At 54.2% G+C, this 17211-nt stretch overlaps 8 protein-coding genes across 8 annotated transcripts; 6 read left to right on the top strand and 2 right to left on the bottom strand.

The window, feature by feature from the left end:
- Window positions 1-318: 318 nt before the first annotated feature.
- Window positions 319-1827, bottom strand: PG986_000738 (clathrin assembly protein AP47; the record flags this gene model as incomplete). The annotated part of the gene is made up of 4 exons (XM_066836960.1): window positions 319-399; window positions 452-1546; window positions 1598-1726; window positions 1789-1827. 4 exons carry the CDS (start codon window positions 1825-1827, stop codon window positions 319-321), a joined length of 1344 nt encoding a protein of 447 aa, XP_066705853.1.
- Window positions 1828-5570: 3743 nt separating this feature from the next.
- PG986_000737 (transcription factor Opi1-domain-containing protein) lies at window positions 5571-6089 on the top strand (the record flags this gene model as incomplete). The annotated part of the gene is made up of 1 exon (XM_066836959.1): window positions 5571-6089. The coding sequence occupies one exon, from the start codon at window positions 5571-5573 to the stop codon at window positions 6087-6089; it is 519 nt and encodes a 172-aa protein (XP_066705852.1).
- Window positions 6090-6136: 47 nt separating this feature from the next.
- PG986_000736 (uncharacterized protein) lies at window positions 6137-7602 on the top strand (the record flags this gene model as incomplete). Its single annotated transcript, XM_066836958.1, has 2 exons — window positions 6137-6275; window positions 6368-7602. 2 exons carry the CDS (start codon window positions 6137-6139, stop codon window positions 7600-7602), a joined length of 1374 nt encoding a protein of 457 aa, XP_066705851.1.
- A 1526-nt stretch (window positions 7603-9128) lies between these two features.
- On the bottom strand, window positions 9129-9974 carry PG986_000735 (uncharacterized protein; the record flags this gene model as incomplete). Its single annotated transcript, XM_066836957.1, has 3 exons — window positions 9129-9448; window positions 9517-9574; window positions 9630-9974. The coding sequence occupies 3 exons, from the start codon at window positions 9972-9974 to the stop codon at window positions 9129-9131; spliced, it is 723 nt and encodes a 240-aa protein (XP_066705850.1).
- A 555-nt stretch (window positions 9975-10529) lies between these two features.
- On the top strand, window positions 10530-11764 carry PG986_000734 (HET-domain-containing protein; the record flags this gene model as incomplete). Its single annotated transcript, XM_066836956.1, has 3 exons — window positions 10530-10829; window positions 11052-11657; window positions 11708-11764. The coding sequence occupies 3 exons, from the start codon at window positions 10530-10532 to the stop codon at window positions 11762-11764; spliced, it is 963 nt and encodes a 320-aa protein (XP_066705849.1).
- A 302-nt stretch (window positions 11765-12066) lies between these two features.
- On the top strand, window positions 12067-12450 carry PG986_000733 (uncharacterized protein; the record flags this gene model as incomplete). The annotated part of the gene is made up of 1 exon (XM_066836955.1): window positions 12067-12450. One exon carries the CDS (start codon window positions 12067-12069, stop codon window positions 12448-12450), a length of 384 nt encoding a protein of 127 aa, XP_066705848.1.
- Window positions 12451-13418: 968 nt separating this feature from the next.
- On the top strand, window positions 13419-14420 carry PG986_000732 (uncharacterized protein; the record flags this gene model as incomplete). Its single annotated transcript, XM_066836954.1, has 1 exon — window positions 13419-14420. The coding sequence occupies one exon, from the start codon at window positions 13419-13421 to the stop codon at window positions 14418-14420; it is 1002 nt and encodes a 333-aa protein (XP_066705847.1).
- A 590-nt stretch (window positions 14421-15010) lies between these two features.
- PG986_000731 (uncharacterized protein) lies at window positions 15011-15655 on the top strand (the record flags this gene model as incomplete). The annotated part of the gene is made up of 1 exon (XM_066836953.1): window positions 15011-15655. One exon carries the CDS (start codon window positions 15011-15013, stop codon window positions 15653-15655), a length of 645 nt encoding a protein of 214 aa, XP_066705846.1.
- Window positions 15656-17211: the final 1556 nt, after the last annotated feature.

The following is a 17211-nucleotide window of genomic DNA, read 5'->3' as shown; positions in this document are numbered from 1 at the left end:
CAAGAGGTCAGAAGAGTTGACTGATCTCTTTTGCCAGGAGTTGAGTATTGGAGAAGGCTGGAATCCCGTTTAGGCTCCTGCAGCTATGCCCGTGTGTGGAGAAAACAGGTCAATGATCACATCGTATATGCAACGCAGAAGAGATGGAAGAGGATATGGTCATTGATATTTTCGATCCTCACCAGGTGTTCTGTGCTCTCCGTCATAATCATCGCATCCTGGCCATTCGCTATACTTGTCGCTTTTTCTCTAGCCTTGCCTACTTGGCACTTGTCGTACAGAAGGAAAGGCCGCATTCCAACATTATCTTGTCCATCATCATACAGCATCCGGCAAACGCACTGCGATATCTCCGGATTGCGTAATGTACCGCACCCAGGGGAGGGACGGATATTGTAACTAGTGACAAGTCAGGGCATGCAACAGCAACAGCAAATATGTGGAGACGTACCTTGGGCTCAGTAATCTTGAGGTATCGCACCTGGATACCACTTGTCGTAAAGTAGGGGATCTCGAACTTGACCTGGATCGGTCGCTTGGCACCCTTGCCGGCGCTCACACCGCCCATACTGCCACCGAAACCACCCGTCATACCACCACCGTGCTCGTCGTCTCCGCGGACACTGGGCAAGCCCAGCTCAGCCCTCATTAAGAATTCTTTCTGGCCACCAAACTGCTTGATCTTCCAGACGATGGCGCTCTGCTCAGGGGCGTAGTGGACACTTCCGACATTAGTTCGGAAGCGGGGCGAGTCGGCGTCGTCGGGCACCGGCACGATAATCTCGACGTTGTTGGCTGTGCTCCTCCTCTTGAACTGTGCGCGCGCCTTGAGCATGTACTCTATCCGGGAGCCGGAGTGGCTTTCTACAACACACTCCACCCAGATCAAGGGCTTCACTTGTGTGTTCAGACGGTAACTCATGAGCTCGAATTCGCCATCCGGAGGAATGAAGGAGATGGTGCGGTCGTTTTCGAAGCGCGATAATCGCACGCATTGGTGGAACTTGACATCCTCCATCTCGATGGCCTTGCCTCGTGTCGTCCTTCCGGTCGTCTCGAACATGACCTTGTCGTTCAGGCCCAATCGTAGTTCGGGCATACCCGACAGGTAGCACTTCATCTTGATGGCGCCCAGGATCTCGGATCGCAAGACATTGCCGTTCGCCGACACCAGCAGGTTGAGGCTTTCCACAACGTCCAAGAATACTTCGTTCTTCCTATATCTAATACCCTCGGAGCGCCATGACACAGCGTTGGTAACTGCGATGGGCGGGCGCGCCTGGACCTCGAGCTTGTGCGACTCTTGTGTGATGTATTCCTGTAAGATCTTGGACTCGGTCGTTTGCGGGTATCCAAAGTCCATCATCTCATCCAGCAACTCATAGATGATGACAAAGTTGTCGCGAATGGATTCTTCCTCGAGGGCCTTGAAGTACTCTGTAAACACTTCCACGATCTTGTGTAGGAAAAGGAGGATCTCGGCGGCATTCGTGTTGCGCTTCGTCAGGGCGAGGAGGTAGAGGTTGTTGTGTCGGATGTAGAGATACTATCGGTTGTGAGAAGCAATTCTGATGGGCAGGGGTCGTAAATATCCTACGTTGACACCCTCGTGGGAGAAGCATGGCGGCACGGCGGATGATTCCTCTTCAGCGTCGCTCAGGAGAACGGGGAACTTCTCGACCGCTGACATGGGAATATCACCGCGATAGTTTCGGGCCAGAAGGGTCTATGATAGCCATGTGTTAGCACCGCAATGGGTGGGAAAGTCTGATAACAATCATCGCATACCTTGCCCTTGAGGTCGAGGAAGAACAGCGCGGAAGCCATGATGTACGGGAGCTTGGCGGTAAGGAGTGGATGTTGATGTTGTGTAAGGGGGACGTCAATTGGCACTCAGGCCAGACAATGAATGCCAGGAGCGCTAATTCATGCGTCTCCGTGCTCGAATAGGCTTCCGTCAAGGTCGAAATGTTGGTGCCTGGGGACTATTGACGAACGTCGAAACTGGCGCAATTACAGGACATACACGAGCTGGACCCTTCTAACCTCGATAACACCTGAGCAGGCCAGATTGACCCCACGTAATCAGGAGTGGACGTCGACGAGCTCTTGGAGGCACAGACCACATCTTAGCAGCCGGCCTCACGTGACGCAATCGCCCAGCTTATCCAAGAAGTGGATCTTCTGAAAACATATATTATCACCAAAAATCGCTGCAACTTTTCTGGTTTCCTTCTTCCTTTACAACAACGCGTCCATTAGACAGTGCACGACTTCTTAACCCTCGCAATGCCGGCATTCTGCTGGGCCATTGCGTTTGACGTGGAAGTGGTTTGCGATTTCGAGGCGCGGAGAAGGATTCAATTGAATATGGTACCATAAGAGCTGCCCGAGCAAATTCTTCTGTTGCTTTTGGCGGCGTCAGAGGGACCGAACATCACGATTAAACTGTAGCATTATTGCTTTCTGTCTACGTAGCTACCAGCTTCTGAACAGTAGTCCTGAAGTTGCCATGACGAGGGCACGACATTTCAGTTCGGCCGTCATGTCTGTTTCCTTGCCAGAACAGCATTGTCTCGAATCGTGATTACTTCAGATCTAGATCTACCATCTGGCATCGGCTGCGAGTAGAAATCCTCCACTGCACTGCAGGCAAGCGCCGGAGTATAGTGCGATACCCCGAGCTCGCTTGGCGATTTCATATCGAACCACCTCGTCGGCTGCTAAAGCTAGGAGCCCTCATCTCGTGATTGTCGGCCGACCTTTACCGCTGAATGCCAGATCTAGATCTCGGTTTCGGGTAGTAGAGATTCGTCAGTAATAACGGTGCAACATCAGGGCTATATCAGACGATCCTATTCACCAGATCCTCTTTTTCAGCATTTTCTCCCCAACGTTCTCGGCGTTGAGGAGGAATCGATGAAATCCAGGTTATGCTCCTTTCATGTCAAACATGTTGCAGTTCTGGGGTCCACGTAGGTAATCCCGAGATGTTTGTGGTCCAGGGGGAAAAATTGGTTACCCGATATCCAATCTTCATGCGACTCCTACCACTAGAACAATAATAGTCTGCCTTAGGCAGGTCGAATCGAGCCCATCTCAAACATTTATCGCCTTAGAGCCGGGCAATATCCGGCGCCAGCAGCGTCAGAACGACAGCCACCGGTAAAAACGGTACTCGCTGGTGACTGTCAGATGCTTTTTTTACCTTGACCATCTTGTAATGCTTCATGTGGGTCACCTATTACCAACAGCTGGGCAAATCAGAAGCGAGATTCCGAGCTTACAGTGGAGACTGGCCTCCAAATTGCTGAAAGACATACCATGTATTTGTACATCGCGAGCATGGTTAGCGTGTCGCATGTGATCGAGTCTGGCACAGTCGGTTCCGCAAAAAGCCCACGCTCTTGGCTGCATCTCCCTCTGATTAAACAGCCAAACACGTGCATTGCCCTGCCTCGCCTTGTGCAAGTACCCGTCCCCGTCATGGCTGACTTCATAACGGAAACAGCCCTGGAAGCAACATGGCGTCTCGAGCGAGCAGCGAGGACCGGCTGACAGGGGCGCAATCACAGATTGTGACAACACGAACGAAGCTTGGAACCGTTTCCAGATCGAGTGGTAGGAATCAATCGGCGGTTTGGAAATTTGTGCAGCCTGCCCCCTTTTCCCAACATATGGCGTGAGCATTGGAAGGATGCAGATGAAATAGAGCGAGCGGTATGCTGCTGTCGTGAGGTTGTGCGTGTAAAACGGGAGGATGCCGTCGTTCATTTTAAACTTCGGCAATGCATCTTCAGCTGTGCGTGGAATCTGGGATAATTGGGCTGGCTGTGGAAATGATCGATCCCTTCCGACCCCCGAATCTGTTGGAAGTTGGAACGGGCTGCTGCTCCATCCTCCTGCTTCTGGCTGCTTGCTGCCCGCAGCCGGTGCTGGGTGCCGCCCAGCCCAGCGTTGCCAGAAGAAGCAGCCTGCCCTTTCACATGGAAGCCAGAGAAGAGTGTGCCCCTAAGAAGAGGACAGGGCAAGCAGCACGCTATTTCTAGAGGATCTGCTCCACCGAACAGCGCACCTGAGCACAACCCCCCCTGTAGTTGGGACCTGCTAACCTAACCTCGGACCCTACATGCAAACACGACGACAACCGGCTACGTCTGCACCAGTAAGAGCGGGCGGTGGTGTGTTTCTTTCACAAGCAGGAAGACGATCGCTGCTGACCGCATACGTCAACCGGCGGGGAGGCAGAAGGGTGCTGATGTTGATTTTCTACCTACCCAGACGAGCGGCACAGAAGGGGCCCGGATTGAGTCATGGATGGTCGTTCCGAGTGGGATTTTTCAGCAAGGCATATGATCACGTTAGTTTTGAGCAAGTGGGAGAAACGCAGGCGGGTATCCAGGATGGGGGGTTTCGAGCAGACGGTGCGACCACCTGGGAATTAGTTACATAACCCAACGTAATGCCTGGCACGGTAATGGGACTATGCCACTGCCACATGATGCTGCTTGTCGCCGGTTGATTGGGAGGACCAGAAGGCCAGCGACGGCCTAAAAGACGGGGAGCGCCTTGTCCCCTGTCTCACACTGGCCTGCCCTGCCTGCCCTGCTGCCGGTGGTTTGCCGCCCCCAGATTTTCCCTGGTCAAGCTGGTCAATCAACACACGCACCTGGCACCTCCCGTTCTAATTAATCCCATCTCATCATCCAACTCACTACTGCACGACTTGGAGCCCGTTTCGAGCTGGGCCTGCTCAATTTGAACTGTTCAGCGGGAACATTTTACGGCCGCGGCCATTTTCATAAGCAAAGCTACAAGCTGCCACTGTTCTACGGCGCTACCCCCCACGCCTCTTTCGTTGAGATCGGTTTAGTCTGGACTGGCATCATCGTCTCATGATAGCCATACCATCATCATCTTCCCTTCCGTTTTACTTCTGCTTCTGACGAAAACTGTTGTACTACTACCTACTACTACCCTACTGCTGCTATTACTACCATCCCCACCCCCCGTTCCCCGTTCTGAGACTGTGAACCTCCCCGTCTCTCTCTGAGCGTTGCATGAGCGCAAAGCTCAGTCTTTCCTTTTTCCCATTCGCACGTGTACCAAGCAAAAGCCCGCCCGGATTCTCCGCTTATATACCTACCATTACCCATACATACATACTGTTTCGTGCTGATAAGTGTATTCCTCCCACAAGCACGAGTCAAGGCCCTATACTCCATTCAATCTCCACGGGTCGGGACCGACTGCGGCGGACGTTTTGCAAGAGCGCCTCGGAAATACAACCTGGATTGTTCGGACGGTGCCAACTCTGTCGCTCGAGCCTTTTTTCCCTCTCGGACTGGCCCCAAATGATTTCATACAGTATTCAGTGACAGACTGGCAAGCTAGAGGCTCCTCTTCCCCCCAAAAGAAGAAAGGCGCTTCAGACTTGAGTTGAGTTCGCTGCTGGCCACCCTACTACCTACCCTCTGCGCCTCTTGGACTGGTTTTATCGGTTTACTGCTCGGTTGTCTACGCGCTGATGCAACAACAAATAAGCACCGGCGCACACCCAACAACCCACCATGGAGCAGAATCACATGTTGCCCCGGCCGGCAAACACTGTTGATTTTACCTCGACTACCGCTGCGACTCACCACCCTCTCGATCAGAAGCCGGCCATCTTGCAGCAGGACCATCGACAACAAACTCCCTCCACCGACCCTGCGGCTTTCAAAACATTCGATCGTACCTTTAAGCTTCCACTGTATCCACCGTCATATGCTCAAACACACCACCACGACCACAAAGCCCTTGCCTTCCCCGACGCTGCCAAGACGGAACTCGCCCCGATCCACACCTTCACTGGCATCGTCAACGACGACAAAAAGAAACATACTCTACCGTCCCTATCATCCTTAACCGCCTCGTCGTCGCCTCCATACACCTCGTCGCTGGCCCAGACCAACCCGCCCATCCCTGCGGCTCCGACCTACAACCCGCCGCCTCCCCCGTTATCAGCGACAGCGTCGGCCTCATCCTCGAACTCGGTCGCGGCCCCCTTCGGCCCCAGGAAAGCCACTGGCCGAGCCTCAACCCTCTGACAGCCTACTACGCCCCAAGCCATGTGCAAGGTGCAGAGCCAATGCAAATGGAAGGGGACTCAACAAACAGCAGTGTCTCAAGCGCGGCTTCACCGGAACGATACGAAACGGGCAGGGCAAGCAGCGTTAGTCTAGATGACCCGGACGTGAGACTCGCCGCTGAAGCTCTGGGTGACTTGAGAGCAGGTAAGTTTTGGTCGTCTGGACTTTGGTCCAGAGCCAGCGATGCTGTATTAATCCCGTCGGGAGGTGTACTGATTGGTTGTCGTTATTTGTAGACTTCGTGTCCTCGCCACCAGATCAGAGCACAACATTACCATCAACACCTAGGTCACAATCGAACGCGCCACCAGAACCACTGCTACAACTACTTACTACGAACCACCCGCTCCTCGGAAATGTGATCGAGGGAACACAATCGGCATATGTTGCCGGAAAGAACTACTCTCCGCGCTTCAAGTCGGGCGCCGAATATGTCGAGGGGTATGTGACCCCTATCGCAAACACGGTCGGCACTGTCGGTCGAAAAACCGGCGTGGAAGGAAGCGTGCGCTGGTTCTTGGGTGGAGGGCGGAGGCACAAATCCCACGGTTCGGATCTGGAAGCTGGCGATTATAGGTCTTCGAACAAGAGACGCAGAGTCGATGCGGGATCGGCAGAGGCGATGGACCAGGATGAACACATGTCGGGGACAGCAACTCCCCGAGCGACAAACGACCCTCGCGATCGCCGATTGTCCGTCGCAAGCACCATCGACACCCTACCCGCATACGACGACTACCGATCCCCGGCTTATACGGAGCAATCTGAACCGCGACCGGCAAGCGCATCCGTATGGCAATCACGACTCATCATGTCGACGTCGGGCCTGAGTATTGCCATGAGCGAAGAGAGTCTGAGGAGCCTGAAGTATTGTCTCAGCTGGCTACGCTGGGCTAACGTACATATCGGAAATGTCATCAACTCATTGAAGTCGGTCATGGAGCGATCTACGAACGATGCGACCATGGAAGGGTCCAGCGCATCGAGCAGCGCCGAACAGCAACAAATTGCAGCACGAATCAATGCTTTGAGGGCCGATGTTCTGAAGACCCTTCAAGATGTCATTAGCACAGTCAGCAAGTACGCTGGCGGTGCTTTGCCCGACAACGCCCGCATCCTCGTCCGCCGCCACCTGACTAGTCTGCCTCAACGCTTCCGCATTGCGTCTATGGCTGAGGATGGCCAGAGGACCAACCAGCAGACTGACATGTCGGATGAGGAGGCCGGCATCGCCAAGGAGAAGGAGATGCGTGAAGGTGTGCAGAAGGTTCTCGTCCTTGCCAAGGAGGGCCTCGACATGATGGCGCAGGTGTCTGGCGTTCTGGACGGGACCATTGTCAGTGCCGAAGAGTGGTGCGAGAGGCTAGGCCGAAAGAGGAGGCAACAACGTGAGGAGCTTCTCGAAGGTCCGCGGTTGCCGCACTTCCCTATTTACGATGGCAAGATGGACGTCAAGATGGCCGACCAATAGAAGATGACGATGAAAGCAAGACGTGATGAGCGACACGGGAAAGCATATCAAGACAAAAAACAAAAGTTTGGTGTTCCGGGGAAAACAAAAAAAAATACGAGCGATGCCGAGGGGAGATGGGATAGCTAGGGTGTGGGGTTCACCAAGCATCTCATGGAGCCGACATACCAAGATCGGCAGTACACCACATCACTAGTACGACGGACTGGCCGATTTCCTTTCTACCGATACCGAGATTCTTCGACGGACCCCTCTCATCTTTCACACCACACCACCCATGTTGCCTGGCACGACATGCACATCATCTCTACGAACCACGATTTTCTCTTACTTTTACGAAACGTGTTGCGTGAGACAGCTTATACCCTTTCGGCAGATTAATCGACGCCTTGTACATGTATTCAAGCTTGGATTCTTTCGTCTGCTTGCTGAATCGCCGCATGCATACCTTTTTCAAACATTTTACCTCTTCCTTCTATTCACATTGAGGGGAATTTATACTAGGGCTTCTTTTGGTTGGTTTTCACTACGGGCACGGCATCGCTTTCCGGGATGGGTTGAAAAAAAGAAATGGAAAACGAGGCACATTTAGCCGTACGTGGCTGGGCATTGTTTTTGAAGATGTCGTTATGTACTCTACCAAGGACGGACGGAGGAGTTGTCTGTACTCATTTTGCGCATATCAACCTCGCGTAGCTCGGAATTGGGCTATTGCTATTTGCTGAATATATATCGTACGACCGCACACTATTATGCCATTCCCAAATCTCCCGGCAATCTTGTAGTGAACGCTTTCTTACCCTCAGGTTCCCTTTACGAGCAATGGAAGAGCAACGACCAGTTGGCGACTCATGCTCCGTATTGCGTCACTAGTAGCTTTTAGAGTTGCGGCATTCCGCTTGACATAAATCGGGTTCCGCGGGTCCAACCCTCTGTGAACCGATGCCATCGTGATCGGGATTGACTCCCGCCATGGAGCTCTATAGGTTGTCGCCGGCAGGGTCTTATTCACTATCGGATCATTGCTTATTAGACTCCTGCCAGTTTAGTAAACGAACCATGCTGTTGGCAAGCTCAACTTCGGGTTCGAATACCCAGCTAAAATCTTAAAGTTCCTTGACTCACTAAGCCGCCTGTTGCTTATTCCCGCCCATGCTGGTAGTATTCTGATATATGCCACTAGAATCACTGGGACAGATCGGAAACCATACATGGCCGAGAACGAAGAATCAGTGTGCTTCTGTGGATTGACACTTGACGGACCTCACTCAGCCGGGTGGTCATACGGTCTGTGTTGCTACATAGAGGTTGCATATTCTCTAAACTCTGGGATACGATGTATCTTTCCCAGCCTTCTCGAACCTAGATGATATCCCAACCACTCTCGCGGTGCGTATCAGATCCGCTGCAGCGTCTCCCCCAGCCTCCGTCGAAATAAGATTACTGTCCCCCGCAATCTCCTCACCCCTCCCTACTACGGGTCCATCACCACGTGCCAACCGACCGACCGCTCCTCACTTGCCTAGCTAGGCAGGCACCCCGTCCCGGATCGTCTGGCTCAGCGTCTCGTTCCGCCGGATCCACGGGCCCAGGCACTCCCTCCCCGCCGCCGTCGCCAGCAGCAGGTCCGCGACCATGCGCCCGAACACGACGCTGCCCCAGTCGTTCAGGTGCGTGCTGTCGCCCGCCTTCAGGTCGTAGGCGTGCGCCGCGTCGCTGCCGATGCGGTCGACGTAGGTTAGGGACGCTGCGTTCAGGTCCAGCAGGGTCGTCGTGCTGTTCCGGGAGGCGGTGATGGTGGCGAGGCGCTCGTTGTGGAGGGTGTCTGTCAGGTTGTGCGGGGAGTCTGCGGGGAAGGAGCGCCGGGTTAGGGGGTTAGGAGGATGGGGTGGCCGGAGTGCTTCCGGATGGAGCGGGTGAGGGAGACGAGGTTGGTGGTGTATTGGGCTAGAGAGATGTTCTTGTCGGGTTTCTGGGGGCATCGTCAGTCAGCCGTGGTAAGTACACCTGATGCGAAATGAGCCTACCTGATCGTTATGCCCAAACTGCACCGTCACCCAGACCTGGAACCCCTCGGCGCTCTTCTCGTCGATCAGCCGCGTGACGTTGGCCCAGTCGCCTCCCTTGACGAAGGACACTGTCGTTGCCCCGTTGTGGCCCTTGTTCACACCCCATGCCGGCGGCGCCTCTAGGAAGGACAGGAAGCCGTTGCCCCACCCGCCGCCGCCGGCGGACTGCACGGCCGTAGTGGAGTCGCCAGCCAGGATGAAGGCCGGCGGCTTGGGTGAGCACGGGCTACATGGTGACTTCGCCGCCGCGAGGGTACCCGAGGGCAGCAGGAGAGCAGCGAGGACTGCGACGTTGAGATGCATGTTGATTAGCTGGGCCCGCTTGGGTAGACCGGTTCCACGCTTGTGATGGCGATGCGCTTTCATCTACATGCCCGCCAGCTCCGGCAACAGCCTGGGCTTGTATTCATATATAGGTCCCGTACCGACCGGCTGACCGGCGGGTTTTGGCCTCCCACTCGTTAATTCCTCCGGCCTCTAAATAGCCTATATTATTGCAGTGGATGCCCGGGTATGTCTGACCGGGGTTCGCGTCAGCTGGGCCCGAGCTGTGGAGTTGGGTGCGACTCTCCTGGTTCTTGTTAATCTGACAAAGGCTACATATCAAAGACGTGGTATTGATAAGTTCTATTGAGCAGGCTTTCGACTGTTCTCTCCCACGCAGTTCAAATCGCATGGGGTCGGATATTCCTGAGAGGCTATGCCCATTAGCGGGTGCTGACGCCCACGCAGGTGTACGGCTGAGCCCATCTTGGTGCATTGGTATCCCCACAGTGCCTTGGAACTCGTCCATTGCACTCCAGCCCTGAGCGACGATTGCTGCCCTTCGTGCGACATACTGACGGGATTTTGTGTGTGATGGACTGGCATAGTACTGATTGCAAGAGGCCGGACATCGTCGACTTTGGCAATGGTCGAAGCTGCCTGGCCTGCGGCTCCATCGAGCCCCGCTCCATCTTACCCCCGATCCGTCAGCAGTCCGAGATCCGCATCCTGCGACTCCAGCACGGCGCATTCGACGATCCCATCGTCTGCGAAGTCTGCACCAAGGACCTGGCCTACCACCCGGAGTATGAGGCCGTGTCCTATACCTGGGCCGACGAGTCGGGCGACGCGACGAGGTCCCGCACCATTCAGATCCGGGATAAGCCGTACCAGGTGACCGTCAACTGCGAGAACGCCCTCCGCCGGCTGCGACGCCAGTTCTCGTACCGAAAGCTCTGGATCGATGCTATATGCATCGACCAAGACAATCTGGAAGAGCGTGGACACCAGGTCCAACTCATGCCGCGCATCTACTCGGGCGCCAAAGCGGTGCAGATCTACGTCGGGGAGCTCACGCCGCAGTCGCAGTCATTTCTCCAGGGACTGGTGAGCCAGTCCTACGGCGACGATGTCGGCAACGGAAATGTCTACGACTTCCATCAGGGCATGTTTGAGTTTGTTTCTCGGCGGTATTTCAGCCGTGCCTGGATCATGCAAGAAGTTGCTCTTGCCAGACAGGCTACCGTCATCTGTGGCAGTATATCCGTTCCGTGGACGCTGGTCAAGTCAGGTGAGATAGCAAGCCTGGTCCGGTCCGGACTGTATGCCGACTCCGCCCGGCAGTCTATACCGCCCTGTTTCGCTTTCGACCACTCCCTTTACTCCACGCCGGGGCAGGAGTTGAGACTGTTGGACTTCGCCGCCCGCAACTGCATTGCTACAGATCCAAGGGACAAGATCTTCTCGCTGCTCGGCGTGATACCAGGAGGGCGACTAGGCACCATTGAGGCCGACTACAGCCTGACTGCTTCGCAACTATATGCCAAGACGGCGCACTATCTCGCGTCGCAGCACGGTTGGATGAGTGTTTTGTGTAGAGCTGGGGTAGAGAACGCCTTTCTTACCGAGATCCCATCTTGGGCACCCGACTGGACTCGACCGCTGCGCAAGGATCCGGCGATGCTCAAGGGCCTTCCCATGCAGAGCTTCGAAAAGGGGGGAGTGGGACGAGACGAGCAACACCCTCACTCTAAAGTTTCTACGGCTTCCAGCATGGAAGCCGCGGGAATGGGAGGCTGGGCTCCTCATCCACGAAGAACATCTTGTAGGTGGCCCAAGGAATCTAGTCTTCCCATGCGATGCTCGTTCTCCGACCTGGGGCATTGTGGAAGACCTCGCAGAAGAGTTTCGTCTTGCATGCCGAAATACCAGTGCACAAAAAGACCTGTTTCTTATGTTAAATAACGTGGGGGAAGATTACTCTGGCCTGCCGCAAGTTCCAGTCCACTATGCAAAGTTGCGCTGCCGCCCGGCAGGGGTGGACACGTACACGCTGGAGGGGAGCAACTGCACCGACACCCCAACGCTTTGGTCGTACATGCCTGCTCGGGTCGCCGTGCAGGTCTTCACTATGACTATCACCGAGATGCACTGTTCTCGAATACTGGGTCTATTCAGCGGCACGGAGATAGACCAGTCACTCCCCACCGAGGAAAACGTCCACAATACCATGGTGGATCTGTTGCATCGAGTCCAGGCTCTCCGGCATCAAGAACCTACTAACTCTGAACTCGAGGATCTTTGGATGAATGAGTACCGGGCTGGCAATCTGGTGAGGATCGAGGCCTTACAAGGCTCTTCGGCACGCTTGCAAATACCAATCAGCGAACCGAACCCGGGCGGAGACGGTCCCAACTCGGTCCATCATCCGGAGTTCGTCCGTATCAACGATGGTGTCTGGAGGTTATTGGTCCGTAACTATATCTTGCAGGAGACGACTATCAAACTGGTCTGAATGGAGTTTTCAACCTGCGTTTGACACAATGGTTGATTCGCGTGATAGTATCGTCTCTTCCAGATTCCCTGTCCTCAATTTGGCATGTCGCATTGTGCCCGTCGACTAGACGCAGAACTGAGCCGTCGAACCGAACTGAATGCCGTGCTAGGTATCGGGGAGACATTGATAGTAGCAGTGCTTTATAGATAGAGGCTGGTCTCCAGGATGCTCATGTGAATTGTCTGGAAGTATCTTCCGAGCAAAAGGAGTCTGGGCAAGAGTCATCATGTCTCATCCCCGCAGCTCGTATCAAGAGAGTATCTAGCCAAGTCAGGGGATTTCTGGAAGTGATCAGTGTCTCACTAAACGTAAAGCTTATTGTGAACATAGCCGTCACTACAGCTGACAATGGGCTGAATAGCGTCATCTGAAACTGTCTAGGGACTGCTGGACAATCTATTTTGGGGCATGTTCCTTAATTTGCGGTGCTTTATATGATAGTGCGGCCCGATGTGTGTGTTTAATTAAACTCCTGGGTTATAAACTGATTTGATGACCTGTAATACCCTGATACCTATTTTCCTTTTTCCATTCTATCGTGCGCTTACTTGTCCATAATTCCTGGAACACCTAAGACACGTATAAATTGCATGCATTACTCATCACGCATGCAGCACTTTCAGCCGACATTATAGGCCGATATGACAAGAAGCCAGAGTCTAACACATCCCTGCCCAAATCAAGTCAAATCAGAATCAGAAGGCTTGAATCATATGCTAGCTTGCAGTATACGAGGTACCCTATCTATGGTGTCTGGAGCAAGGTATTTCGAGACGCCAAGGACCCCACAGCCAGCTCCAAGATGCCGAGATACAAAAGCCACACCACCAGGGACAGATCAACAACGAGAATACTACGCTGCAGGCTGTGGTATTCAATTTCGAAAGTACTGCTCGCGTGCCGTTGTTCATACCGCTCCAGGCACTATGCAACACAAGCTGCCGGATACTGACACTCGCCTTGTAAAGCATCCCAAGTCCGCCCTACGAAGGACTGTGGGTGACAACCCGAATGTGTGCCGCAAACACAAGCGGATATACTGCCCATCGTGTGTATTTTATCTCGACCCCGACAATGGAGTTTGGGAAGACGGCAGACTCCGCCAAGGTCCCCAAGTCTACGCACCAGGAGACTGGGCCGAGCGGCCCCTATTTGGTAGCAGAGCACTCTTTGATACCGTCACTCACTACAAACAACGACAGGATGCTGTGCGAGGGCCAGGGGAAATTCTAGGGGTGAAATTACCGCCATCTGTCATCAACCCAACTCCCGACAAGACCTGGTTCATCTACTGCCCAAAATGCCAGCTCGCCTACCTCATCGGCAGCGAAGGCCATGACGAAGCCGCGAACCACCCGGCTCACCTCGCCCAGTCCGACCCCCAGCAACGCAGCATCGCCGTCTTCATCGACGGAGTAAGCGAACAAGCCACCACCACCAACAACAAAACCACCAATGAGAATCAAAACGGAACCTGGACCGGAAGGTTCTGCGCCTACTACGGCCCCCACTCCCGCTACAACGGCGACACCCTCCTAACCGCCTACCACGACGAGTCGCACCTCCTCTACGCCGCACTGAGCACCACCCTAGCCTACTTCGCGCACCAAGTCCCCCGTCGCCGTCTGCGGGACGTCAGAAACCACGCCGTCACCAACAGCCACCGGTTCCTGCGCGACTGCACCGTCTTCCGGCTGTTCGTGCTCGTCGGGCCGGGCCTGCACAAGTTCCTGCCGCTGCTGGGGCCCGTCGCGGAGGGGCCCGTGGAGACGGAGGCGCTGCTGGCGGCGCAGGCGGTGGGGTGGAAGTGGAACGCGGCGCGGCTGAAGGCGAAAGAGTCGATCGCGACCGAGGTGCGGAATTTGGCGGGGATGGGGATTTTGGTGGAATGGTGCGAGTTTGAAGGGGATGTTTGCCCGTTGCCGTGAGATGGCTGTTGTCGTGGGTATGGTCTGGCTAGGAGAGTCCGCGGTCTGTAGATACACAGTGAACACGAAAACCATCAATGTTCGGATTTTCTCATCTTGTACCTGTGTTTGCTTGATAGATTATGTCGTGTTTGCTTGCACAAGTATATTACGCATGATGTTTGCTTGGAAGTTCTGAGCTAGTTGTCAAAGGGGTCTGGCCCACGTCAAGCGGACAATGATGGACAATGATGGACAAAGAATCTAACAATTGAATTGTATTGCAGTATAAATCAAGTCCTATCTATAATTAGAGAACAAGACAGCTTTGTCTCTGCCGATGCATTGTCCCTATTGTGTGACTGGCAGCAGCTGGGCCTATATAAGCCACCATCTTCGCTCCTCCATGATAGCCTTCTGACTCTTCAGCATTCTCAATCCATATCCTCCCACAGACCACACACACTACCAGCCAGGAGCTCAGGTACCGAGTAAGTTTAACATTCCATCTTCTATTTTTCTTTTGAACCACCAGTGAGAGAAGAAGCCTTCGCGCCACTCTCGCTCCGTCACCCTCAGAAGAAAGAAACAGAAAAGAAGAATAGAAGAAGATGGATCGTATCTACGAATTTACTTACCTGTGTGGTTGTGGAGAGGGCCAATCGACGTCCCGGTCCAACTACGAGCGCCTCATCAAGATCCAGCGGGTCCCCTTCGACACGGCTGTCGTCAACCGGGTCTGCGGCGAGTGCCGCCGCAAGCCGTGCAACTTCAACAGCTGGTCCTGGAAGACGGTCGCGCCCAAGGACAAGCAGCGCCAGAGCCAGGGCGGGTACGGCGGCAAGTTCGACGAGCTGATGATGTTCCTGGGGGAGCTGGTGCCGCAGCTCGACAGCCTGGCCGTGAGCGACCTCGAGGTCGTCGTCCACCGCGTCGAGAGCCGGCTGCACATTGACGGGTTCCGCCTCTTCAACAAACACAACGTGATCGAGGCCGACCGCATCCCCGACAAGACGAAGCGCGACATCGCCAGGCTGGTCTGGACCCAGATCGAGCAGCTCAAGCAGCAGAAGAAGAAGGAGAGCGAGCGCGCCCGCGCCCGCGCCCGCGCCGCTCCCTTGGCACCGGTAATGGAAGAGGAGCCCGCCAGCGTCGATGCCCGCCAACCCCGAGACAAACGTGCGGGCATTCGTGTCGTTAACTGTAACCCGGGCAAGGCCAATCCCATCTCGGTAGGTGGTGCTGGATTCTTCTAATCAGTGACCGTGTCATCTAGTCATCCCGGAGTGCTCAATTTTCATGGATTGAAGAGGTAAGTCAATAGAGGTAAGTCGATGGAGCTGTAGTAGAGTCGACATCGGATAAAACGTAGGTGTAGCTGTAGCTGGAGGAGATTTAATACAAAAGGCTGGGACCTTATCATGTTACTAATTCTCTATGCGCCTTCAAACCAGATAAGTGATGAACAAATTCCTTGCAAATTGACGGAGTAGTGTTGATGTTCGCCAGCGTAGGGAGTGAGGTTCAATCTCGAGTTCGTGCACGCCGATAGAATGCGGGGGTTGTTGCTCTGTGGTTCTGAGCTGGTTAGGCGGTCGTCGCTCGCTGTGACTGCTGTAAACTGCCCTCGACTCAGTGGGGAATAGTCATTGACCCCCGCATTGTTAGCGGCTTTGCGGATGGTGATTTAGCATGTTGCGTAGGGGAGAATCTAACATCAGCAGGACAAGACATTGAAAAGGGAGGAAGAAGTTGCGCAACAATGCAAAAGGACAATTCAATACTAGTGCCTGCAAGTTGGGACCAGCAGAGACCCCGAGTCCTCGTTCTTGGGCTGCCTCAGGCGGGTATAGTCCTTTGTTTGCTACAGGTTCCGGGGATGTCAGCCGGAGGTGGGTTGGGGCACTTGCAAACAAACTTCTGGGCGCGTTGCGGCTCTTCGGCCGGTCGAGTCCAGATGACCAGCGCAGAGTCATTGCGAGTTCTCGTCCTGCACTGGGATTTCGCGCCGATGCGACGCTGCTTCGTCATCCTTTTCGCTGATTCGCCGTGGTTGCAAATGTTTTCCGTTATTTGAATGTTTGCTCGATAAAGGTATAGCCCACCGCCTGCTGTTGGGCGTTCTCGGCAGGGGGCGCCTCCAGTTCCAGCAACCCTCGTGGCCCTATGACCTGCAGGACCTGCAGGATGCATATCCTCCAGCGTCGCTTTCTTTGTTGCAGACTGCGGCTGTGGAGCCGAACCCCTGCCCAGTGCCCACCACCCACACCACTACTTGATCCTCAGGAACGAGCAAACATCGTGAGTAATGGTCCTATAGGCGCTATGCTTCGCGATGTTTGTGCGAAATCGTGGAAACATGATGTATGTTGACGAAAAGTGAATGTAATGGCTGGGATGGCCTTGTAAGTGTTCAGGCACTGCCCAAAGAGCCCTACAGCCTACAAGCCCAGGGTAGTACTGTGGGTTCCAAGGCCTGCACTTGCCGCAACCGTGTTGAAGAGAGCAAAGCATTGCTCTTTGTTCCCAGAAGTTGTAGGGACTTGAGGAGGCATACAATTGATTATAATTCCTCGTTCATAAAAAGTCAATTAGTTAGCACCATGGCGCACCATTCAAGTCGAGTGCTTTCTTGTCATGTTGACTGTAGAACGGTCTTCGCGGCGAAAGGCCATTGTTCAGGGGGCATGTCCGGATCATCATGCAGTACGCCCAACTTGATCAGATAATGCGCAACTTGGACTGAACAGTTTGCCTACACCCTATGCATGTTTGCTCTTCGAAGAGAGTCAGCTGCATCTAATGGTTGTCT

The sequence above is a fragment of the Apiospora aurea genome (genome assembly GCF_038362705.1).
Source record: "Apiospora aurea strain CBS 24483 chromosome Unknown utg000001l_segment0_segment0, whole genome shotgun sequence".
NCBI classification, from domain to species: Eukaryota; Fungi; Ascomycota; class Sordariomycetes; order Amphisphaeriales; family Apiosporaceae; genus Apiospora; species Apiospora aurea.
This window is presented reverse-complemented; position numbering and strand designations above follow the sequence as displayed.